This window comes from Aulostomus chinensis, chromosome 4 (assembly GCF_037954235.1).
Source record: "Aulostomus chinensis isolate RoL2024-O1b breed Wild chromosome 4, RoL_Achi_v1.0, whole genome shotgun sequence".
In the NCBI taxonomy this organism is placed as follows: domain Eukaryota; kingdom Metazoa; phylum Chordata; class Actinopteri; order Syngnathiformes; family Aulostomidae; genus Aulostomus; species Aulostomus chinensis.
The window spans coordinates 8,059,598-8,085,107 of NC_141323.1; the positions used below are offsets into that span (position 1 = coordinate 8,059,598).

General features: G+C 40.7%; 1 protein-coding gene across 1 annotated transcript; it reads left to right on the top strand.

Moving 5' to 3' along the window:
• The first annotated feature begins 415 nt into the window (after nt 1–415).
• Nucleotides 416–25,465, top strand: LOC147262512 (bestrophin-3-like). Its single transcript, XM_086201436.1, has 14 exons — nt 416–528; nt 603–765; nt 2,955–3,049; nt 8,820–8,907; nt 11,615–11,760; nt 14,694–14,848; nt 15,690–15,767; nt 15,857–16,009; nt 16,082–16,162; nt 20,875–21,026; nt 21,231–21,315; nt 21,614–21,732; nt 21,806–22,060; nt 24,059–25,465. Exons 2-14 carry the CDS (start codon nt 614–616, stop codon nt 24,414–24,416), a joined length of 1,917 nt encoding a protein of 638 aa, XP_086057562.1. The 5' UTR covers nt 416–528; nt 603–613; the 3' UTR covers nt 24,417–25,465.
• The last annotated feature ends 45 nt before the right edge of the window (nt 25,466–25,510 follow it).

Consider the following 25,510-nt stretch of genomic DNA (forward strand, 5'->3'; position numbering starts at 1 on the left):
TGGTTTTCATCCATAACACCCCTAACCCTAACCCACTGCTCTTCCAACCCTAATCCCCTAACCTAACACAAAACCATTTTCCAAAAATATTCCTATAAATCAAGTGCAATTCCTACAGTGACCACAAGATGCTGATCCAACAGCATCTCATTGAAATTCACAACCCAACACAAAGAAGCTTATTTGTTATCTTTTTGCTAAATTCCCCTCATGTCTCAATTTAAGTTGCAGCATTATAGAAACTGAAATGACTTTAAAAGTACCTAATTACGGATATTATGTGTTTGCTCACAATTTCTGTTTATGCTTGTTTACCTCGTCGGTTATCTGAGCCAACACACACTGCTGGAACATGACTACATTTAGCTCCCTGCCTCATCAATATAACTTGTGTGCTGCCTGGAATTACTGGGCAACTGGACAGCATCATGAAGTGACAAGAGCTGATGGGGGGTGGGTAGGGTTGGCAGAACCACAACGGGAAAACAGAAGAAGTCTGATGACAAGCACCACTGACGGAGAGCATTTGTGAGTAATTAACAGTTATGTAGACAGTTCCTCCAAGCTTTAATGATATTATTTGACATGTCTCTTTTTACCAGGTGGTGTCAGGATGACAGTCACATATTCCAGTAAAGTGGCCAATGCCTCCTTCTTCAGTTTCCACCGGCTGTTACTACGTTGGAGGGGCAGCATCTACAAGCTTCTGTACCGCGAGTTCACCGTGTTCGCTCTGCTGTACACCGTGCTGAGCATCGTTTACAGGTCGCACACATGCACACACACAAACACATTTTCTCTCTTTCTCTATCAACAGGGAATACAATTCCTGTGCAGGTACATTTAAACTGTCTTCAAATGAACTGTGGTGGAAATGCTACTAAAAGCCATTGAGATTATTGAGACAAGTCAGTTGAACTGTATTGAGAGACACAGGGATGAGGATGTTAGCATCTCCATGGGTTCCCTCAACAAAAAAGATAACGGGATTGTTGCTTTGCGTTTGGGATCATTGTAGGGAGAAAAAAAACAGCCAGACCCAGCCCCTTCATATCAGTTGTAGAATTGTAGTTCCAGGTCTATAAAAGGCTCTCATCCAGAGCATATGACAAGGTTGGAATTCTAATCATCCAACCAGTGTCCTTGAATACACTGACGCAATTAGCCCCAACCAAAAGAGTCAGACAAAAAAGATTTTTGCCCTCAGGGCATTTCCTCAAAGGGGAGCATCTGCAGGAGACATCTGTATTGCTTTGAATTTCTAGATCATTTGCTGAGGTTGAGTTATTTTTGACAGCTATGCCGATGGCAGCTAGCATGCCAGCTACTCATCTTGCTAGCTTGGCCTTGCCACTTGATTACACATAATGTTCAGACAACTGCAGGTATTTGGTATTTTTGTAGTCCAACGAAAAATGATTATGTAAGGGTTGAGGTATGTTTGTAGTTCAAAGGAAGTGATCGTTTCCATTATTCCCTCAACTAAAAGCCAATAGGATTGCTCTGTGTGCACTTGGATGATTGAATCAGAAAATCAGCTCTGTGTGAATGAAGTTAGTGAGACTTACTGGTTAACTTCATTGACATCATCTTCACTAAAGAACACCACTTTGATATTGGCTGAAGCCTAAATGCAATTATTAGATCTATGAAGCTAGCATTAGCCTATGAAGGAACTACTCATGGATATGATAAAAATCCATGTACACACGAGGTAGAATAGAAACACATTTTTCAATCATCCAGAAAATCCTCTGTTTGATTCAACCCCCACTCACTGTCCCTGTCATCTGGGTTAGGGTTGCACACTGCAAATTCAAGTTGATATTAATTGTCCATAAACAGAGTTAGCTTCCTAACCCTAACCCACACATTCAAAATCTTAACAAATAAATTGAGAAATCATTACAACAGCAAATATTAATTTTGAAAATCCGATGAATCTTTTCCATGTCATAATAATCTAAGCATCACCCAATGCACTCAGCTGAATGATTAATCAGCTAAGATTCACCTGAAGATATCAAAATATAGTGACACATTCTATCAACTAAAATTGTTACACACCCAAAAATCTATACATCAAAATATTTAAAATACATACTTTCAAGGTGTATGTCTATGACTTATTAATGTTTTTTTATCAAAGGCACTTTTTGTTCAAGGTATCATAAAGGTCTTTGAAAGTAAAGGAAAAGTACAGGCAAAAATGTCAACACTCTTCAGTTAGTTAATTAACCCATGCAGATTTAAATCTGAGTTCAGTTTCAATAAAGAATCTAACAGGGTTGTTTTCTGATAGACCAATATCCCATGGATAAAGGTGGTGGAGGTGAGTCAAGACAGTTAAGCTGTTAGAGTTCTAATAATACAGGCAAACTCAATTTTAGAGAAAAAAGTCCCCCCTCACTAATGTTGATTCCAGGTAAGCTGGGAGTTGGTGGGGGTATGGAGCTCCTTAATGCACTTTATAGAAGATTAGGGTCTCTGTCTACATGTCTGTGTCTAAATATGAGGGACAGTTAGAGTAATCTCCAAAAGTGTGCATGTGCCTTAAAGTAAAGTTAGCCTAATTAAACTTGAATAGTTTCATGACGGAGCAGCATAATTATGAAATTGTAAGACCTGAACAACTTGTTGAAACAGTAATGTACTTCCTGTAAAGTAACTGATTGGTTGTTTCGTATTTTTAATGTTTTTAATTTTCTTCATTCTATGCTTTACTAAAGTTTTGATTGTTTTATTTTTTATTGCATCTTATTGGTGAAGTGCCTGATGGCTTTGAAAGGTGGTTTTAAATGTAGGTCATTCTTATTAACTTCTGGACAATACAGGACCTAAATGCCCTAAGCTCAGCTGTTAGCATTGCTGATGCCTCACTCTGGCTGTGTAGGGTCATAATTCAAGGAATTTTGCAGTTTTAATGTCTCTGTCCTCTGTCCTCTGTCATCCAGGTTTGTCCTCTCCAACAATCAGAAGAGACTATTTGAGAAACTCTCTATGTACTGTGACAAATACGCAGAACAGATCCCTGTCACCTTCGTACTTGGTAGGTCAGGCTGTTTAAGATAAGTAAACAAAATCATTTCATTAATTGGCTTAAGAGTAGGGCTAACTTTATAGCGTTGTTCACCATCACTTGCACTCCACTGTTCTCACTGCAATATGGGACACTATGCAGGGGTAAAATAATACATTTTAGACCTCACTACAAAAGGTCAGCTCTCTATTTAATAATTACTGACTAATTTCACACACAGCCTGAGAATTTCTTTTTGTTCTTTTAAGTTGAAATGCTAAGATACAGAAGCCCCTACTGTTGGTGGCCCAGCTAGGAATAGGTTTTTGTTCTTGGTCTCACTGGTATCCTAATAAAACAAAAAGAAAACCTTGAATCTATCGATCTATCTATCTATCTATATATTTCAACTTTTGCCAGCCCTGATGTTGACAAAATTTGTTACGTTATTAGTAGTTTTCCATCCATCCATTTTCTTCCTCTTATCCTGTTAAGGGTCGCCAGGGGGCTGGAGCCTATCCCAGCGACTTTCGGGCAAGAGGCGGGGTTCACCCTGGACAGGTCACCAGTCCATCGCAGGGCCAACACATATAAACAGGCAACCACTCACACTCACAGTCAAACCTATAGTCAATTTAGAGTCTGGATTAACCTCGTCCCCAATTACATGTCTTTGGACTGTGGGAAGAAGTCTGAGTACCCTGAGAGAACCCACACAGGCACAAGGAGAACATGCAAACTCCCCACAGAAAGATCCCGTGCCTGAGCCAGGACTTGAGCTCGGAACCTTCCTGCTGTGAGGCGACGGTGCTAACCACTGTACCGCCCCAGTAGCTTTGTATTGGACATAATCCTAAAAGGCAGCACTCTCTAGTGGTTTACCTCATACCTTTCAAACCAGTTTTTCTGTTATTGGTAATCTCTACTCCTCATCTGCTCCAATCATGTGTGGTGTACCCCAGGATTCCATCCTAGGCCCCAATCTATTCACCTTATTTTGTTCCCTTTAGGCTCCATTTTCCAAAAATACAATATCTCAGATCATTATTATGCTGATGATTCACAGTTATACCTCTTATGCAAACCTGGTCTTAGTAACAGCTCCACCTTGGAGTCCATTCTTGACTGTCTCCAAGATGTTAATCTATGTATGGCAAATAACTACCTCTTATTAGATGACATGAAGACAAAAATGGTCTTTTTGGCCCCCTAAATTCCTCTAAGGGTATTCTACAATTCTACAATTTCATTAAGCAGACGCTTTTGTCCAAAGCGACGTACAACACAAGCAAGAATATACAAAATCACTTTGGTCCCTGGGTGCCCAGTCTTCATACTCATGCCAGAACTCTTGGGTTGATCTTTGATCAAGATTTGAAATTTGATCAACAAATAAACTCTGTGGTGAAAAGCTGTTTTGTCCAGTTAAGAAACATTGCCAAATTTAAATCAGTTCTGTCCCTCTCTGATCTTATGAGTTACTAATGCCTTAATTACCTCTGGGTTAGATTATTTTTACTCACTCTATGTAGGTATCAGCCAAACATCTCTATCCCACTTACAGTTGGTTCAGAATTCTGCTGCCAGATTGTTAACAGTCACTAGGAGGAGAGAACACATAATGCCTATACTCGCGTCCCTTCATTGGCTCCCTATCAATTACAGGACAGAGTTTAAGGCTCTTGTATAAGGGCTTATATAAGGCTTTTGTATGTGTTTTTCAAGTGATACATGGCCTGGCTCCCCAATACATTTGCAACCTCCTCTCCCCCCTTTCCAACCCAAGAACTCTTAGATCTTCAGATCAGCTGCTTCTGATTGTTCCTCGATCTAGGCTACGAGGAAAGGGTGGTCGTGCCTTTGCTGCAGCAGCCCCAAAGCAGTGAAACAGCTTACCTTCCTCAATCAGAGGGTCCTCTCCTGTTACCACCTGCAAGGCCAATCTTAAAACACATATGTTTTCACAGGCCTTTATATGTCTTCAATTGTCTCAGGTGTTAGCTCACCATGTGTCCCCTTTTTTCTTTTTTTTCTTTTTTTTGTCTTTTGTACAGAACTTTGTAATTGTGATCATTCAGTTGTTCAGAATTTTTGTCAGCCTCTTGTTTTTAAATGTGCTTTATAAATACATTTGATTTAATTTGCTTTGGGGTGGCACAGTGGTGCAGTAGTTAACACTGACACCATGAAGGTTCCAGGTTCGAGCTTTGGCTCAAACCTGGGGTCTTTCTGTATAGATTCTGCATGTTCTCCCTGTGCCTGCGTGGGTTCTCTCCGGTACTCCGGCTTCCTCCCACAGTCCAAAGACATCAGGAGGGGACCAGGTTAATCCAGATTGAGAATCCTCCAAATTGACTGTAGGCATGGCTGGGAGAGCCAATGGTTGTCTGTCTATATGTGTTGTCCCTGCCATGGACTGATGATCGGCCCAGGTTGAACCCTGCCTCTCGCCTGCAGGCAGCTGGGATAGGCTCCAGTCCCCCACGACCCTTGATGATTGGATAATCTGAGGCTCCAGTTAGCTGGATATCACTCTATAAAAGCAAAAATTTCTGTATGTCTGTCTTTTACTCAATTATCTCAATAACTGCTCATGTAATTACCAGATTTGTGTATGTGTGGCTGGTGCCTTGAGAAAATGTTTTGCCAAACTTGAGGAACTGGGTTCTATCAGCCATCAGTCCTCTTGCACACAAGGAAATAGACAAACAGGAGAAAGGGTTATAATAACCTTGTGCAAAGATATCGCGCAGCATAGGAATAACCCCTAAATGGGATATTATTGAACTATGTAACACAATGGTGTGGCTGAAATTTAAAATTCAGGGTTTTTGATGGATTTTTGATGGACTCTTTATAGTCTCTTAACTTGTGATGGTCACATACTGTTGTGTTATTAATGATCACATGAGGATTCAGGCTAATATTGGCCCTCCAGGAACAGGGATTAACACTCAGCCACACTGACTGATGCAAGTGCATAGACTGGAGGCTATAAAGCAAATGGCCTGAAGTTGAAACTTATATCCCGGTCATTGTTAGAATAGATTACTGACTGAGAAGTGAGGTTGCATCATTAGTAGGCTGCTAATGGAAAGAGATCATTAAAGTGGCTAAAAGCAGGATCAGTGTTTGTATAGTGGATGTCAAGTGAATATGTTCGCTTACCATGTTTCTGTCAGCTGAAAATAACCCCAAAAAATCAACCAATCATGAAGTATTCTTCTTCAGAAATTTGTACTTCAGCATTATTTATCCATCAATTTAGTCTAAGAGACAGAAAGCAAAGCCTGATGTGTAACTCCTGGCTCCTGACATCTACTGTGTCCCTCTTAATAAAATAGGCTTTACAGCCAGAGTGATTGACAATTGCAAGAAGAACATGATAGAAATCAGGGGGAGGAGTCACAAATCAGATCCAATTCAAGGGCTGCAGGAACAGAGTCTTCACATAACTGTCAGAGAATTGCAAATCCATGATTACGGGTTAGGGTTAGTGTGTGGTCTACCACAGAGAAGTTATCTGGTAACACAACACTGTTCAATGACTTGCTTTCTGTTGTAAAATAAAAAAGCAGGTTTAACAATGTATTCTAACTCTATTGTATGCTATTCAGCAACCATATCATGACTTGAGTCAAGTTTTGTCTAGTGAGTTTAATACGGAATATGACTGGTAATAACAACAGCTGTACAAGACCATAATACTCACGTATAATCAGCTGAGCACATCAGTGAATGAGTAAAAAGGGCTGATGCTCAAAAGTTGGAAGGAAGTGCTCTCCCTGTGTACAGTCACGCTTGACTATTGTTTTATAATATGGCACTGTATATAAAAACAAACCTTGAAAATGTAAAAGCTGCACAAAATGGGGCCACTAGATTTGTTCTAGGCTGCTATCAGAACCAGCACAAAAGAGTAGCACTTCAGCCCCTCATGATTTACGACTGCGCAAAGAATAACCTCAAACTTGGCCACATTGGTCAGCTGAATCAGTGTTTTTCATCATATAAATACCATTGTTTACATTGTATATAAATATACCATTATTCACAGAGCCATGAAAAACTGGAATAAATTACCCAATAATAAAAAAAACTAAATCTTTATAGTTAGTGGGGATATTTTAATTCACATTGAGATACCAGATTGAGATATTCAATATTTATGTGACACTTCCAAGGAAATTTCTCAGTTTTAAGTCAATCTACATATTCTAAATACTGAATTTTAGTTGTATGTCATTTAAATGTGTGTGCACTGATGACTGGGTTTGAGTGTGGCATGTATGGGTGTGATAACTGTAACATAAGTGTTGTTCTTTTATCATACTGATACTAGTGTGTCTTTGTATGTTGATGCAGCCTAACCATTGCAATTCCAAATTATTAAAATCAGCAAGTTAGAATCCTTTGTTAAAATAAATAACTAAATGAAATAAAGTGCATGTTCAGGTACACCCTAAAAATAAACTGGGCTATGCCATGACTGCCTATTGCAATACTCCTGCATGCAAATCTGGATACCTTACATACTATGCATTTCTACTAAATGTATGAAAAAGATATTTTTTACCACAGTGCACACATTAAAGGCTGCTCATTCACCCAGTATACATAATGAAGTTCAGCTCTTTAACTTGGGTAGCCCACCTGATTGATTTGATACAGTTTTTATGCCTTGACATATTTATATGTTTTATGTCTTAGCATAATTTTACTTCTTCCCATACATACATTTTTATTTTTTAACTTCATGCTGTAGGGTTGTTGGAGTCTGGTATGGAAATCAGTAAAAACAAAATTGCACTGTGAACAAGAGTAGCAACTCAATATGGGTATAATATACTGTGATAATTCAAATAGTCTTTTAAAAATGTAATATTACTGTTTTATTATTGTGTGACACTCACAATTATGTATTAAATTAAATATCATTACCATGCAATTCTTCATACTAAATGTCTAAGATCTATTTATTGAAACTAGATATGGCACAAGCAAAGGCTGGTTTAAACCATAGGCCAACTTGAATGGGAAGACAAAGATTTACTCTTGCACAACTACTCTATCTTTCCAATTGTTAGTGGACCAAACTTCATTTTGCAGACATTGTGATGTTAGGAAAAAAGGGTATCCACTATTTATGCATCAGTGGTGGTGAAAGGTGTATAATGGAAGTTTTATTTTTTCTGGTTGTCCTTACATATGTCATTTCATCCACCCCATTTACTGTTGCCATGTTATGAGGAAGGCATTGAAGGAATTTCTTTAAATCTGGCTCAGATCTCCACTGGGACTCAAGGATGACGTGAAAAGATTGGGGTCAAGGGTCATGGTAACTGTGACAAGCACATGTTTTGAAAGTATACAATGGTTCTGGTTTGAAGCAATTTATTCTTTACATTCATAATATAACATGCACACCAGGATGAATATTTGGCTTCGATGCCTATTGTGTTTCCTCTGTGAGTATCCCAACACTCTGGTCATATGCTGACCACCACCGATCTTATAGTGTCAACTACTTTGTTAAAGGTGTTACACATATGGAGCACATCAATCAATTAAGCTTAATTGAAGCACCTTTCAAGCTAATCTAATTTCTATTAATACTGCTTTAGAAACAACCAACAAAGCAACAAAAAAAAAGGGTAAAAAGATGGATAGTGAAGATAATAACCATGGTTTAGTCCAAGCAAGTCAATATGTAATCAGTCATGGGTTTTGTTTTGTTTTTATGGTGATGTTGTTGTTGTTGTTGTTGTTGTTGTTGTTGTTGTTGTTGTTTATTGTGTAGGGTTTTATGTCACTCTGGTGGTCAATCGATGGTGGAACCAGTTTGTCAACCTGCCCTGGACTGACAGACTCATGTTCCTCATTTCCAGGTATGTACTGACATACCAAAAGAGTTGATGAGCTGATGCAGCCAAGCTAACATTGGGCAAGATTTACTATCATGGTTACTGTCATTGACTATCATGGTTACTTAACCTCATTGTTAGGGGTGGGAAGGTGGTGCAGCTGCTGTTTACAGGGTTAGGGTTACATCCCAGGACATTAAGAAAAAAACACCATTTCCACTCACTCTTTTGAACACATCACCTTCAAACTCTCTGGTCACACTCCTCTGGTGACTGCTGTCATGTAACGTCCTCCCAAGCCAAATCCCTCTTTCCTCTCTGACCTCTCTGACTTCCTGACCCAGCTGTGTGCCATCTCACCCTCTGGTCTCCTCATGGGCAATTTTAATATCCCCATCAACAACACTGGCTGCAAAACTGCCACAGACTTCCTGGAACTACTTCCCTGCTTCAACTTCACACAACATATCAACTTCCCCACCCACAACCGTGGTCACACTCTGGATCTGGTCTGCTCCACTGGTGTCACCATACATCATCTCTCCAGCCTCAATCTCCATATCTCTGACCACTTGGCAATCACTATTGACATCGGCTTACTCATCCCAGCTCCAAAGGAAAAGTGCAATATTTCATACAGAAATCTCAAATCCATCTCCCACTCTGCACTGCCAGCCTCTCTCACCAGTCAACTGTCTTCCACCCCTCCCCCACCATCAGACATTTCCTCTGACCTTGTTGACTACTACAACAACATGCTCTCCTCTTGCTTGACCAACTTGCACCCACCATAACCAAAACAGTCACACTCTCAACACCCTGGTACACTCCTGAACTACATCAAATGAAATCACATAAGCGCCAGCTGGAAAGACTCCACAAGAAAACCAGTCTAACAGTTCATCAGCCTAAACCGACTACCTCCAGCATTACAAAGCTGCTCTCTCCACTGCCGGGTCCACTACTACTCACATTTCATACACTCTGGCCCCTCCAACCCCAAGGTTCTCTTCTCCACAATAAACAAACTTCTCAAACCCAGTGACAACACCGCCAACTTTTTCACTGTGGATAAATGCAATTCCTTCCTCACACTTTTTCAGAACAAAACTGACACCATCTGCAGCAACCTCAGCACCTCATCTGCCCTCTCGGCCTCCTCATCAGCCCCCTCTCTTTCACCATTCAGACCCTGTCCCAGTTCTCCTCTGTGTCCCCGTTGGAACTGTGAACCATCATGGCAGGAATGAAAACCTCCACACGTCTTAGACCCATCCCATCTATCTTCATCAAGGACTGTTTCCCAACGTTCTCTCCTCTAATTACCGATATCATCAACTCCTCCCTCACCTCTGGTTCAGTACCCCAAACACTAAAACTGGCTGCTGCCATCCCCATCCTCAAAAAACCAAGACTCAACCTTGAGGTCATGACAAATTTCTGGCCTATCTCCACCCTCCCTTTTTCTGTCAAAAAAACTGGAATGTGTTGTCGCTATACAGGTCAAAGCCCACCTCACCTCCAACAATCTATTTCAAACTCTTCAATCTGGTTTTCGCTCTCAACACAGCACAGACATAGCTCGCCTCAGAATTATTAATGACCTCCTACTCTCCTCTGACTGTGGTCATCTACACATCCACATCCTTCTTGACCTCACCGCAGCCTTTGATATCATGAACTACACCATTCTGCTCTTCCGCCTTGAGTCCTCCTTCAACATCACTGGCACTGCCCTCTCCTGGCTAAAGTCATATCTCACAAACAGACATCAGTTCATAAATATCTACAACTGCACCTCCTCCACAACTCCACTGTCCCTCCCCAATCAACTCAGAGACGACACCAACCCATCCTCATTCAAATAACTACTCAAAATGCATCTGTTCAAAACTGCTTTTAGTGTGTAATGTTTTACTAGTTTGTATTTTTTGGGGGGATTGTTCTGTATTTTAGTGTGTCGATTTTGATCTTTTAAACTTTGTAAAGTGTCTTTCTGTGTCTTGAAAAGCGCTCTATAAATAAAATGTATAATCATGATTATTTTTATCATTATTATCATTATTACTTTGTAGTGATCAGTCGTTCTCAAACTTTGTCAATCAAGTCACACCATTATGACCAAAGTTACAGCAGTGTAGCAGCTCTCTTCAGCTCTAGCAGGGGGCCAACATTGTTCCTCAGAGGACCACAATGGCTGGATAAATTTAGTGAAGGAGGGGACAAACATCAGCCAATCAGAAGGAGACATGAAACACACTTGAATATGTTGATGGATCTGAGCTGGTTTAACTGGATGAGTCAGTCTGGTGAGCTCTGAAGTTACAGTAAAAAGATCCACTTGGTACCAATAACTGTTACATACACTGACGTATTGATCACTGATCAAACACACTGAATTATTTTATAAACATGTGAAAATAAGTAACTGGGTGGAGTTTCTGATACAAGTGCTCATATTTTCATTTCTCCATCATACTGTTTTTGACTTGTTTCTTTTACAAAAAGCTATTTCTTGGATTCCTCTACATTCCACTAAAGGGAGCTAAGACAGTTTGAGAATCACTAATCCAGACAATAATGTAATATTCGGGATATTAACAAATAATCTGTGTGAGTGTCATGATCTGGGCCCATCCAGAATCCTATTCAGACACATGCACATTCCTGATGTGGCGTATTCTACCCAAATAGGAATGATGTGTGTTATTGTTTTTTCTGCTTCCTCCAGCTGTGTTCAGGGTAAAGATGAATATGGCCGCTTGCTACGCCGGACACTTGTGCGTTACATGAACTTGACATCGCTCCTGATTTTCCGTTCCGTCAGCACAGCAGTCTGTAAACGCTTCCCAACCATGGACCACGTGGTTGAGGCAGGTGAGGACATGTTTGCTGTCATCTGAATAACACATGTATAGAAGACTTGTTTGTCATGATAACAAGATGGGGGAAAGCATTACTGCAATACTTCAAATGTATTTTATCTTCCAAGTACTCTCTAATAGAAGTCTTCAGCTCTCTAAGATGTTTTTCCCTCCTGCATTACTTCTTAGTCCATAATGCAGATTGAGCCAGAGACGTATATTTAGCTTGAATCTAATGGAGATTGATGGCTAACTACAGCTTAACTGTCCAAAAACGTCAGTGTACAAACTCTCCAGGTCATCTAGTATAATCCTTAATCAAGACAGATGATCAGTAATCCTATAACTCTTTGACTGCAGACCAGAACCAACTACAACACTTGTGGTTCAGATAAATTATTGTGCTGATTTTTCCATGCAGGCGTTCAGAGTAAATAGAGACCATTACATGCAACCCCACTGTCTGATTTCTGACACAAACTTAACACAGCTGATCACATGATCCTATAGCTTTTGACTCTTCAATATGACCAAGTCATGAAGGAACAGCGCTTTCCTTTAGCTTCAGGCTAGCTGCTAATCCATGTTGGCACTAGCTCAGATTATGGAAACAGGTCAGTGTAAAGAAAACAAACGCACTGAGGTATATTTCTGTTGCTGGCACAGAGAAAGCAACTCCATCATGTTTTCTTGCTGCTGGCCTCTTAAGGAAGCTCTGCAAGGTGAACTTTCCCTTTCACCCAAAAAAAGCATGACACATTGTGCTGGGAGCTGTTGCACTGTGCTACACTATGAAGTGAGCAGTTAGCAGCAGTAAAAGCTTCTGCAGACAGGGGGTGGAGTGGTGGTGGTTGCCCATATATGGGAGTCTAGGACACTTTTAAAAAATGGTAAAACAAAGCATCCAAAGCCAGCTGAACCATCCTGCAGTACTTCCAAATGTATGTACCTTGTTATGTGATGGACCAGCATTGTTAAACAGGAGAATCTGACATTGTAGAAACACTTATAGATCAGAAACGACCAAAAAGCATAATAGATCTCCTTTAAACAATGCATGTATCACAGCATTTATGCCACTACTATTTTCATACTGTATGCCCATCACTAGAAGACCATCTAAAAAAAAGAACATAAAAACCTAAGTGTGAAACTTTGAGACAACAGACTAAATCTTGCTTATATATTTTTTGATCTGAAACTGAATATTCATACACATTTGAACACACACTACCACCCATATTCACATACTCAACAGTATTAATGCTGTAACAGGAAATATATTTTATGCATGTACAAAAGTGATGATTAACTGCCTTGTCCATGTTGTGTCACTGAATCTAAAATAATAAAAGTCCTGACTGTTCCTTGTGCTTCCTGTAATATCTGATCTAACGAGCAGGATTGCCTCATTATGGGCAAATTACAGCTGGACTCAGAGAGCTGCAGGACAGCAGAATTAGTGGTAATGACCCATGGGTCCAATCCCTCATGGTTTGTTAGGTTACAGCTTTCAGATTACAGCAATGTTTAGGTCACTGGAAGATCTCCTTTAAGCTTATGTGCTGAAATGAGATTTAGAGCCAAGAAAATATGGTTCAGGTTTCATAGAAATTCAGGTAGAATTTCAGCTATTTTATTTCAGATATTTCCATTTGTTCCTACGTTAGATCAAACTATTTAACAAACTGCAGGGTAGATTTTTATTTTCATTATTTTTTTTAATCAGGTCAGACAGAAGATGTTTGCTAATGTTTTGAAAACCCCTGATTTTGCATAACATTGAGAGCAGAGAACATTAAAATGAATCTTGTGTAGAAAAAAGAAAATTCTCAAGACAAGGTGAAATGAGTGTGAAGAGAGATATGTTTGTAGTCCAACTGGAAGTGATCGTGTCCGGGATGAGGTATGGATGTCGTCCAATAGAAGACTTACAGGTTTAGTTCATCAAGTTTATCTTCACTAACAAACACAATTATGATGACTTTTGTCTGGTAGCCGCCCACATTTCTGGGACACAAAAACACCTCAAAATTCACCAGCATTTTATTAACTGACATATTTTATGTTTGGGCTGACACTGTGGTGCAGTGGTTAGCACTGTTGCCTCACAGCTTGAAGGTTCAGGGTTCAAGCCCTGGCTGGAGCATAGATCTTTCTTTGTGGAGTTTCCATGTTCTCCCTGCCCAAAGGCAGCTGGGATAGGTTCCAGCCCCCCATGATCATTAGCAAGATAGGTGGTATAAAATGGATGGGCGGAGTTTATGTTTTGGAACAAACCGTTGAAATATATTCAGCTCATTTTAACCACAGACATGATTTTGGGACACTGACTTGGAGATGCATCAAATCTGAAACAATCCATTCTTGTGCCAGTCCGACATGGGAGACATCTGGTTCAACCCACCGTCATTATGCTATATTTTTAAAGTAGTGCACTTGCTTATTTCTATTTCTGTAAACTCATATTTAACACAAGCAGTACTAAACACACAATGAAGCAATGGCGTCCTTGTAAAACATCACTGGCGTTAAACCAGGTTTCATTCTGTAAAGTTGTTTTTTTTATTTTCACCTCTTTTGAATATGTGTAAAATTTAAACACATTTAAAGTACTTCACAGAAATAAAAAGTTAAAAATTTGAAAATTATTAAAACTAACCCAAGCATGTACGCCAGCAAGGTAAGATTGAAATAAACAACACAAGGATCAGAAATGTAAACAATCAATCTGGTGGCAAGACTGTAGAAGTATGGACTGGTGCCACTCCATCTCTCTACATCATTTCAAAGACTTTAAAATCCATCCTTTCATGGATGAGATGCAGCCATCAGAAGATTAAGGTCAATGGGATGTGAGCCATTCTACCAATCAAAACCCTTACAGCAAGAACATGGCCCAATACACTGATGCTAGCATGTGATAACAATTTTGTCTGCTTGTAGGGTTTATGACTCCGGAGGAGAGGAAAGTGTTTGAGAATGTCCGCTCACCTCATTTGAAATACTGGATTCCTGTCGTCTGGTTCTCCAATCTGGCATCTAAAGCTCGCCAGGAGGGACGCATCCAGGACAGCATCGACCTGCAGAACATCCTCAATGTGATTACACAACCAACATATTTCAGGCAGAAAAAATTATTCACAGAAACAGAATGATTTTTTTTTTTTTTTTTGCTTTGCATAGAATTTCACCCCTTTATTTACTGTCATACATTTAACATAATGTGTTATTATGTTATAGTTACCTTATGATCATTGTATCATTATCACTTAATCTTTTTTATAAATTATCTGGGACCTAAAATGGTGTGGAGGAAGTGGAAGTGGACTTCACGTGGCCACTTAACACTACATTTGCAAATTCATAAATCGTAATAAATCATGTGTAAACATTTTAGACAGTTTTGCTGTTATTAGGTATCAATCTCCATTGGCTTCAAGCTTAATATATACATGGCTAGCTCTTCCTGCAGTTTGGAGACACAAAGACATAACGCAGGGGAGGAAAAAGTTCTTGAGCTCAAGTTTCTCAATTGTGAGTACTTGAAAGACGAAATATAATTTTTGGGTGGTGTCCCTTTAAGAGTGGGTGTGGCAGATGATGAAAAAGAAGCTGCCCTGTTGTCTCAAGACTGATGTATGTTGAACTACCCAATACTTAGCAACTTGTCCAGTATGAGCTGGATCGTAAGTAATTCCTCCCAACGTCTCTGCATTGTCACTGGTAGACACTGTAAATTACAAAGACAACTATTCTACTTGGCTACGGCCATTTTGCCTAAACAGCCATCATCTGAGAGTATTGCATAACCTATTTTAATTGCTCCAGACCAGTTAATTGATGCACATACTGAGCATTTCCTATTTGAAACATTTCCACAGTTTGATTAAAATTGGCCAGACAGATGGACACACGACTATTAAATTTGTGTATTTTTAGGAGATGAATCTGTTCAGGACTTGGTGTGCAACTCTTTTCGGCTATGACTGGGTCGGTATCCCATTGGTCTACACACAGGTCTGTCTGAAACCGTATCACTACTTGAATCACATCGGTACGTCATCAGCACTTTGACCGAGTAATTCTCCACGTCTTTCTCTTTACAGGTCGTCACTTTGGCGGTCTACACTTTTTTCTTTGCTTGTCTGATTGGTCGACAGTTCCTGGACCCTAGCAAGGGTTACCAAGGTCATGACCTGGACCTTTACATCCCTGTCTTCACCCTGCTACAGTTCTTCTTCTACTCGGGTTGGCTGAAGGTAAAACTGGTGACTATTTCCTAGCTGCTCTTTGGTAAGCTGTGGCCAACTACACATTTTCTGTTTGGCTAGGTAGCTGAGCAGCTGATCAACCCATTTGGTGAGGATGATGACGACTTCGAAGCAAACTGGATCATCGACAGGAACCTTCAGGTCTAGAGCCAATCACAGCATTTCAAGAAAGATTATAACTCGTATATTAGTCCAGGGGCCATAAATAGTGTAATTTGAAGGAAAGATTCCCTCTTTGAAAAAGTATGTTTATAGAAGCAATGTTTCGTAAACCTAAAGAACTACATACCAGTATTTACTCTATTATTACTGGTTTCCTTAGCAAATATTACTCTAACATTTCAGAAAGTTGATAGATAACTACACATATAATGTAGTCAATTCTATTTATTTGTATAATCAGCAGGTTTACATCAGTGAGTCGTGGGATTTGCTGGTCTGGCTATCAGGACTTAACAAGGCCGCTCGCTTTTCTCTATAATGGATGTATTGAGCAGAACATGAGATTACTCTCAAAGATGGCATCCAGTTCATTACAGTAAAAATTGCTCAGCATTGCATAAAGCCTGAAAGCTCTTCTGGGTCTGTGGGCTTCAATGTGCTGGTTGTCATGCCAGGATCAGAATATATAACAATACCTTGTAACCATGGTGGTATAAGATCCACCGTGTCAAGTTAGGCAGCCACAGTGCCATAATACTTGCCATGGCTTCATCGGGACACTACATCGCAAAAATCCGATATAAGCCTGACCCGATGAACCATCGTATATGTTCATACACAAACCTTTAAGCAAAATCAAGTTGTTTTATCTCCATCATGTATCTTTATTTTACTCAATATAGGCTTGTCTGTGTTGATTGTGTCAAACAGATAGCATAGCATAGCTTGTGGGGATGCAATGGTATCATCAATTTCACAGTATCACAATGACAAAAGTGTTGGAATATCATCACAGGACAAGGCAAGTTTATTTGTATAGCACATTTCATGTACAAGACAACCCAAAGTGCTCTATATAAAACACTAAAAGCATTACAGAAAGCATTAAAAAGTACAATAAAAGCAATAGGGTTAAAAATAAAATAATGTAAAGTCAATAAAATAATTAAGTTAAAATGATTAACAGCAGCACTCTAGATTAGTTAAGAGATACCATGAGATACCTGGATTTAAAAGTGTGAATATTTGGTGAAAGTTTAATCTCCACTGGCAGTTTGTTCCACTTGTTTTCAGCATAACAGCTAAATGCTGCATCTCCATGTTTAGTCTGAACTCTGGTCTGGAGCAGCTGACCTGAGTCCTTTGATCCAAGAGCCCTGCTAGGTTTATATTCTCTGAACATGTCACAGATGTATTCTGAACCTAGACCATTCTTGGATTTGTAGACTATCAACAGGATTTTAAAATTCTATTCTCTGATTGACTGGAAGCCAGTGTAAAGATTTTAAAACTTGTGGGATGTGTTCAGATCTCTTAGGCCTGGTTAAAACTCTCGCAGCAGTGTTCTGGATGAGCTGCAGATGTTTATTGCTCGTTTTGGGATGTCCAGTTAAAAGACCATTACAGTAATTCAGTCTACTGGAGATGGACGCATGGATGAGTTTCTCCTGGTCTTTTTGGGAGACAAAACCTTTAATTCTATTGATGTTTCTGAGTTGGTGAAAAGCTGCCTTGGTGATAGCTTTGATGTGGCTGCTGAAAGTCAGATATGAGTCTATTAACACCCCAAGGATACAAACTTGATCAGTGATTTGAAGAGCCAGAGTCTTGAGATGTAAGCCAATGTTGACCCACTTCTCTCAATTCTCGTCAATGGGGGGGCACTGTTTTCCTGAGTGGGATGATGACATCCTTTGGAGACCTTGTGTAATGTGTAACTGAGGATCTGATGATGGGTGGGGGGGTGTCCTTGGCTGTTATCATGTTTGGGTTAGCCATTCCAACAGCGTGATGTAAATGTGACCCGAGTAATCTGCAGCTAGAGATATTAGGGCGGATCCCGTCGCATCTGAAGTGCTCCTCGCAGTTCCAAAAGATGTTGAAGTTCTCAATTAACTTGATCCCAAGGACAATGCATGCTGCTGACAGCCACATGTTCAGGCCAAGAAGTCTGCTGAAAACTCCCTTTCCCTTACCCGTCGTAGGGATGGGGCCTGAAATCCAAATATTGTGAGTCCCATACTGACACAGTTTCTCTAGGAGCAGAGAAAAGTCTTTCTTCAGAATCTCAGACCCAGTTTTCCTAATGAGAATGTCTAAAGACCCTGTAAGGACAATGATCATCACGCCGTCTGGATGTGTTGACATAATGGTCAGCAAGATGTCAATCAGTTCTCTGACTGTTGTATCAGATAATGTTATATTATCCGTCTTTGCACTCTTCACATGCTGTGTTATAGAAGCACCAATCAGAATCGTGTTGATTTCTTTTTGTGTGGAGGAGCTGGTATGCTCTGTTGTCTCACCCTGATTCTATGATTTGGGCTTCTCATGTTGTGGTTTGCCCTTGGCTAGGTTTTGGGGCTGTTTCTCAAGTTTTTTTGAATCCTCACAGACCAGATTGGGGTCAACAGTTTCGGTGTGGCATCCACACTGTTCCAGTAGGAGAGATAAGCTGGACCGTCTGATTTGAGAGCTTCCCAGCTTTCCCAGTGTTATTTGGATATATCCAAGAAAGTGTGGCCGGCAGTTTTGCAGCAGGAGGCTCCAGCTCATCTGTGAGTCCACGTGCACAGACCCAAGCTTGTCCATTTGCTCCTGAAGGCTCCACAGCTGGCATGGAAGATGCAAAAGAGTCAATAAACTCCACATTCTCACAACTATCTCATAGCCGCTCCATCTTTTCAAGTTGAATATTCCTTTTAGAGAGATGCTCACACTGTGTGCACCTCACTGATACTGCGAGGTTGGGAGACATTGTTCTCTTAAACACATGACGTTAAAGTACCTTAAAGTCTCTTGCCTCAGTCTGAATATATGATTGTTAGCTGTTAGCTTAAGACTTTAGCCAGCATTCTGTTGAAACTGCCCAGGCGAGCGTTAGCTGAGGTGAACCTGATGTAGCTGTCAACCCCGCTCCAATGCTCCTTTTCTCTGGCAGCCATCGAACCCCAGAAGCGTCAAAAATGGGATGAAACATGGATGAACAAGCTGAAGCCACCTCAGGGAGTCCCTTTCAAACCATTGTGGCCCTGGTACCACGTGTCCCCCCCCCCCCCCCCCGTTGCCCGTTGCCCGTTGCCCGTTGCCATCTCCAAGTAACCATTCTCAATCACTGACATGTGACGCTTTATAACTAGAGGTATTCCAGGAAAAAACTGTAGCAGTATATTCTTTTTTTCTTTTGCAGTGGACTAGAGTGGAATTAAGTGGGAACTAATGTTACCTTGCTCTTAGTAGTAGAGCAGAAATGAAGCACACTGCAAGCACCTAGGGAGAGGAGAGTGATGAAGCTTTTGAAGTTGTGGGTGCTGCAGCAAGTCTTAAATCTTATGTGGGGAAGCATTTTGGTTTCCCTGAGCCAAGAAATGAGTAAGGAGAAAAGGTGCCAGACAGGTAAAAACTACATGCAGACACTGTCAGACTGCAACAAGCAATACAAGACATATGAGGAGCCACTCACGCCCAGACATAATTAGATTAAAATGAGTTTCATTAGCAAAACCAAGCAAATTCTAGCCTGAGAAACTAACACAAAAACTCAAAAAGGCCCTGGGAAACAAACACGATGGATAATTCATTAGGAGTTGTGATGTGACATAACATAGCTGGATGTGACGTGAGAATCTGGGAAAAAAAAAAAAAGACTCAGACAACCAAACTTAAATACACCCAACTGATGACTAAACAAGAATAAGATGGAAGAACTGGAGGGAAGGAAGTAGCTGGTAGGGTAAGTGACACCAGAAGCAGTACTGTGACTGACCAGGACTGAATACAAAACAAGACCAACGTGAAGCACTCAAAAAAAAAACATGGGAAACAGACAAAGACAGGAAGTGACAAGCACACAAAGACACAGGAGGGGAGAGCTGTTGAAAAAAAAAGGAACTGAACAGAGTGAACTAAAACAAGAAACAAATAAGTGAAAAACCAAGAAACACATGAGAAATTCCAAACTAAACAGTCACTGATACAAACTAAAAGGTCCAAAACTTCCAGGCCATAATGAAACTAAACACAGTCCTGATGGAAACCTGACAAAATCCTTCTTGATCTGAAGACTTTTTGTTTACACAGTCCAGGTAGCACAAGTTGTTTTGTTTTTTTTTATATAAAAGGCACTTTGAATTCTGTGAAATCCTGTTCCTCCTGACAGTAGAAACATCACTCTTCCCTTTACCATGTTTTTATCTTTGTACAAGAGAGTACTCTGCCTTCATGTTGCAGAAAGTCACGTTAAAATAAACAAGGCTAAGAAGACTGGCATGTTAGACTTTCCTTTGTCAGGTCATTGCTGTTCTTGGATTATTGAACCACACAGGGTAAATATGCCTGATGGATGGTTCGGTTGTTTATTATTGGCTCAATAGTCAAAATGTTAGAAAATTCAGTGAAAATGATATCAAAAATTGAAACATGTCGTCTATATCTTGAGTTAGGGTATCCCCAAAAGTCTGTTTCCAGTCAAGTCTGATTTTAATGGGCTGGGCCAGTGCCTGTCACACATTAATGGGGTCAGTGAAGGCTGATTGAATGAATGTACAGAAATTGCATTTTTTTTTTTCTGTTGGACAAAACTCTCCTTCATTTCCATGGCAAATAGGGAGCGCAAGGTTTCATCTGCTGTAATCCAAGCATGGACTTGCTGTTAGAAACATCCTGGAAAATGGACTTCTTTGTCCTTTCAGGTATCTCTTCTGGCTGTGGATGAGATGCATATGAACTTGCCTCATATGACCAAAGACATGTACTGGAATGACAGCGAGGCACGGCCACCTTACACATTGGCTGCTGCTGACTACTGCATCCCGTCTTTCCTCGGCTCCACCACTGACATGGGGTCAGCACACACTTCCTTAATATTATTTATTCAACTTGACTTCTGCTTTTTTAAGGGAAACTTTCACAGCACATGAAGCATCAGTGACATTTATATTAAAACTAAAATCCTCTGGAGTACACATTTCATCATAATTATGGAGGATGAAGAGTAGCTTTCTACAGGGTGAGGAAGTAACATGCCGTCTCTTTTCTCTCCCTACAGACTCTCTGACATACTCCAGTTTGACGAGGTTGACGACAGGCATCCACAGCAACAGGACTCTGGTCGAGCTCTCCGCCAAGAATCTGTACGCTCTTTTTTTATTATATTTTTCAAAGATTAATTTTCAGTCCCATATGATTCTTTACTAATGATTACAATAGAAGACAAACGATACTTAACAGTTTTTACAGACATGAACTGATAGTTTGGCAATGAGATAATGCAGAACCTGTTCCACCTTGTTGCCATTTACAAAAAACTTTTCAGTAACAGCTCATTGACTGGGGATGAAGATGTGATTTCTTTTCTTCTCAAATGTCTGCAATTGGGTTCAGATGAGTCCTAAATGTCCAATTCATAACCATATTTCTTTATGTTTGGAGGTTCTCGGTCGAGTCAGACGGTTGCTAAGTGTTCAAGAGCCTCCTGATCTCCATCCTCCTCGACCCATCTTCAAACGACACAGCAGCGATGCAACAGGCAGCTTCTTCCCAGAGTTCAGGTACAATTTCATGAATTCAGAAGATGTCCCTATAGACTTACGTTCATTGTGGCATCCATCTATTTTTCACCAGTCGCCCCAAGAAAAATCATGGTGCAGAGGACAAGGCTCCGCCCCCTGTGATGGACTCCTTATCCACCCTTCGGGAAGTCAGCAGCAACCCACCATCCCCTAAAATCTCCCCACCCACTTTTTTCCCCCAGCTGGTCATCAGCCCACCATTGCTCTGTGACCACAATTTGGATTCTTCATGTGTTGATACAGCAAAAGAGCTCAATGGGTTGGATCCTTTGCCAGCTGAGGTGCTAACAGGACTGGACAACCCAAGGTAACCTCTGCTCTCAGTCTTTTTTGTCCACAACTAACAGACACTTCATTTAGCTACTCATATGGGAAACTTCAGTATCTTGTCACCAAACAGCCTAGTTAGTGGCAAAAAGGGAGTCCAAACATGAAATACCAAATTAAAAATAATTTATTATTAACTTGAAAGTAAATAATGGTGAAATCATCCAAATAGAAAGTAGGTCACAATTAACTCAGAAGATAAACTTGAATCAAAATAAAACAAAAGAATGTATGAAAGGTAATGTCTGCGATCAGTCATGTATGCAGTATACGGGCGAGTGGAATGTGTTGTGCGAAGTGTTGGATGCAGGAGGAAAAAATATTTAGTTCCACATGGCAGGACAAAGACTGAAACCAAGTCTTAATCTAATAGCAGCAAGAGAGGGAGCAAATGATTAGACAGCTCCTAAATCCCCTGTTGCCCATAGACCCACAGGTGAGGTAAATTGTCCTGACGACCTCTCCCAACTTCCACCTCCAGGAAGTTACACAGCCAGTAAATGACATTCATTATTTTGTGGATGTATCTGTGTATATTCTCAGTCATCCAGGTCATTGTAATTCTCAAAAATAATCAAAATAGGCAACTGGACTCTCCTCTTGTAAGTGAAGATGTTTCTCCTCTCATCCAAGAAGCTTCTTCAGTTCTACATTTCTGGTGAGAAGTATCAGGTATACATCCACCCAGGTGGGTGGTGGCAGAAAACAAGTGGCCGGAAAGCCAGAACAATCGGCTCGTTAGGTGGTCATGTGAGTCGTTGGCCTCAGTTTCAGGTCGTTACCCCTTCAAGTCCTCGGGGGGGGGGGGGTGCTCAGGTCACCTGACAGAATGTGTGAATGCTGGCTGCGCCTTCTGGGGAGGGATCTAAGGACAGCATTGTAGGAGGGTGACAGGTGGTGTCTGAGGCCATTTTTACACATAGCTGGGTATTTACCAAAACTGATGGTTTCCCCCTCCACGTTTTCAAAAATAATATTGTTGACACCAGACCGTTTTCAAAATATCTTCATTTACACGAACCCGCAAAAATACGCTGTTAAGAGCTGCTATGAGCATGCCAAACCTATAGGCAGCAGGGTAACGAGAAGCGTAAAGTAATGCTAGCCAATCAGAATCCTAGAAAAAAACAACAACGAATGACACAAGTTAGTTAGTTTGACGTTCTGAAGCCTAAATGTCCGTTTCCCCCTGTTTACATGCAAACGGGAAAACAGAGTTTTTCAAAATCTCCACTTTGGCTGGAGTTTTCAGAAATGATCGTTTTCAGTGACTTGACGCTTCGTTTTCGTGTAAATGAAAGGCCGAAACAAATGGAAACATCTCCGTTTTTGCATCATGTAAACTGGGCCTGAGGCCCACTCCTCTGTTCAAAGATGTTTGTTCTAGTTTGAAATTAATGGCTTCTTTCACCTTTAAAACCTTCTGTTCTCCCTAGCTAGAACGCGCACCTTGTGGTCTTGAAAGGAGTGCCCCCTCTCCTTGTGGTGGAGGTGGACTGCTGAGTCCTGGCCCGTAATTGAAAGAAGCCGTCCATCTTTGAACAGAGGAGGGGCCTCAGACACCACCTGTTACCCTCCTACAATGCTGTCCTTAGACCCTCCCCAGGAGGTGCAGCCAGCATTCACGCCTTCACTCAGGTGTCCTGAACGACCCCCCCCAAAAGGGCTGGGAGGGGTAACAACTCAAAACTGAGGCCAATGACTCACATGACCACCTAACGAGCCTATTGTTCTGGCCTTACGACCACTTGTTTTTCGCCACCACCCACCTGGGTGAATATATACACGATACTTCTCACCAGAAATGTAGAACTGAAGAGGCTTCTTGGATGAGAGGAGAAATGCCTTCACTTACAAGAGGAGAGTCCAGTTGCCTAAATTGATTATTTTTGAGAATTATTTTGTGGCAGTCCTGTGCTTCTGCTCCTTTCCCCTTTTCACCTCTTACCTTGGTGTGACCTGTATTTCTTAATTCCAGGGCCATCGTACCAGTTTGCTGTTCTCCCACTCAACTGGGACCAAAAGCATTCAGGTGGATGACCCTCAGCACCCAGAATTGTCCTCTTACCCGGCCACGAGGCCGCCAGTTCTCCCTCCAGTTCTCCAGGCAGTCATCAAAGGCCTCAGTTCGCAGCCTGCCAAGTCCCAAAGCTCTAGGGAAGTGGAAAAGAGGCCTGAATCGAATCCAAACCAGGCGCTACCCTGGCCCATCCACTGACACTCTGCAAGTACCCGACCCTGATTATGACCATGACTTTCAAGGTACCTCAGGGACAGAAGACTGTGAAAAAGAAGAAACTGATGATAGCAATGACAAAAACAACAAGAAAGAATAAGATTTAGTCTCACAGTGGTATGGCAATGTACAAGCAAATAGGGCAAGTCAAACAGATGCTAAGCTCTCTGTTGGTACCCTACTTAGAAGTAACCACTTTGACTATAGAGGAAAAATATGTTACTATCTTTTTGTTTTTGAGTACTTTGAAAGCTTCAATAATATCAAGGATGTTTCTAAGCTTTTATTTAATGGTTTGGAAACTGGAAAGAAACTTCAGAATTAGGGTTTGTGCTAATAAAATGCTGATTCTGGAAAAAATGGGGCCGAGGAAGGAACAGCCACCAAAGCAGATCCTGATTGGCTTAGACAAATGGATAAATACCCACATTTCCTATTACTAATTTTAAGCTACGCATCATCCAAAAAGTGCATTCTACCTTTCAAGTGCTGAATAATTGAAGTCTTCACCTCACTAAGATGTTTTTTTTTCCCCTCCTGCATCACTTCTTTGTGACTTCAGAAGAGCCCGTCATATATATTTAGCTTGAAACGAATTGCAACTGATGGCTAACGACAGTTAAACCATTCAAAAATGTCAATTTACAAACTCTCCAGGTTGTCTGGTATAATTCAGACAACCTCAATCCAGACGGATGATCCGTAATCTATAAATACTTTGACAATATATTTTTGGAGTGAAGTGTCACTTTAAGGCTAATGGACGACTATTTATAGTGCCAGCACTACAACTGTTGACTGGCAAAGATTTCTTCTATGCTTTTTAGAGGCCATTAGAAAACCTGCAGCACCCAAAACTGATGACTTTGGATTGGATAACTGCGTACCAGTATGAGGGCACAGTTTTAAACTGTACATCAAGAGTACAGCTTTGCACATCTTATTATCACAGCTGACACCAGGCGGCCAGCATAGGTACTACACTACCAGAGCTCAGAATTTTAAGGTGTATAGAGCCTTCAAGTCAAAATTAATTGTCATCATGTGATCACTGTTGCATAAGTCTGTTTTATAAATGTAAGTAGAAATGTGCTGCAGCTACATTGGCAAAATTGTACTCCTAAAAATAAATAAATTTCTCAACAGTCCTTGGTCGTATAATTTGGGGATCATCATTGATTACAAGAGTTAGGG

Bases quoted from the DNA above. Each gene is read 5' to 3' on its own strand.
- LOC147262512 (XM_086201436.1), top strand. From the start codon at position 614: ATGACAGTCACATATTCCAGTAAAGTGGCCAATGCCTCCTTCTTCAGT. The intron at 14,849-15,689 runs GTGATTACACAA...GTGTATTTTTAG, and splicing joins ACCTGCAGAACATCCTCAAT to GAGATGAATCTGTTCAGGAC. The intron at 21,733-21,805 runs GTACAATTTCAT...ATTTTTCACCAG, and splicing joins AGCTTCTTCCCAGAGTTCAG to TCGCCCCAAGAAAAATCATG.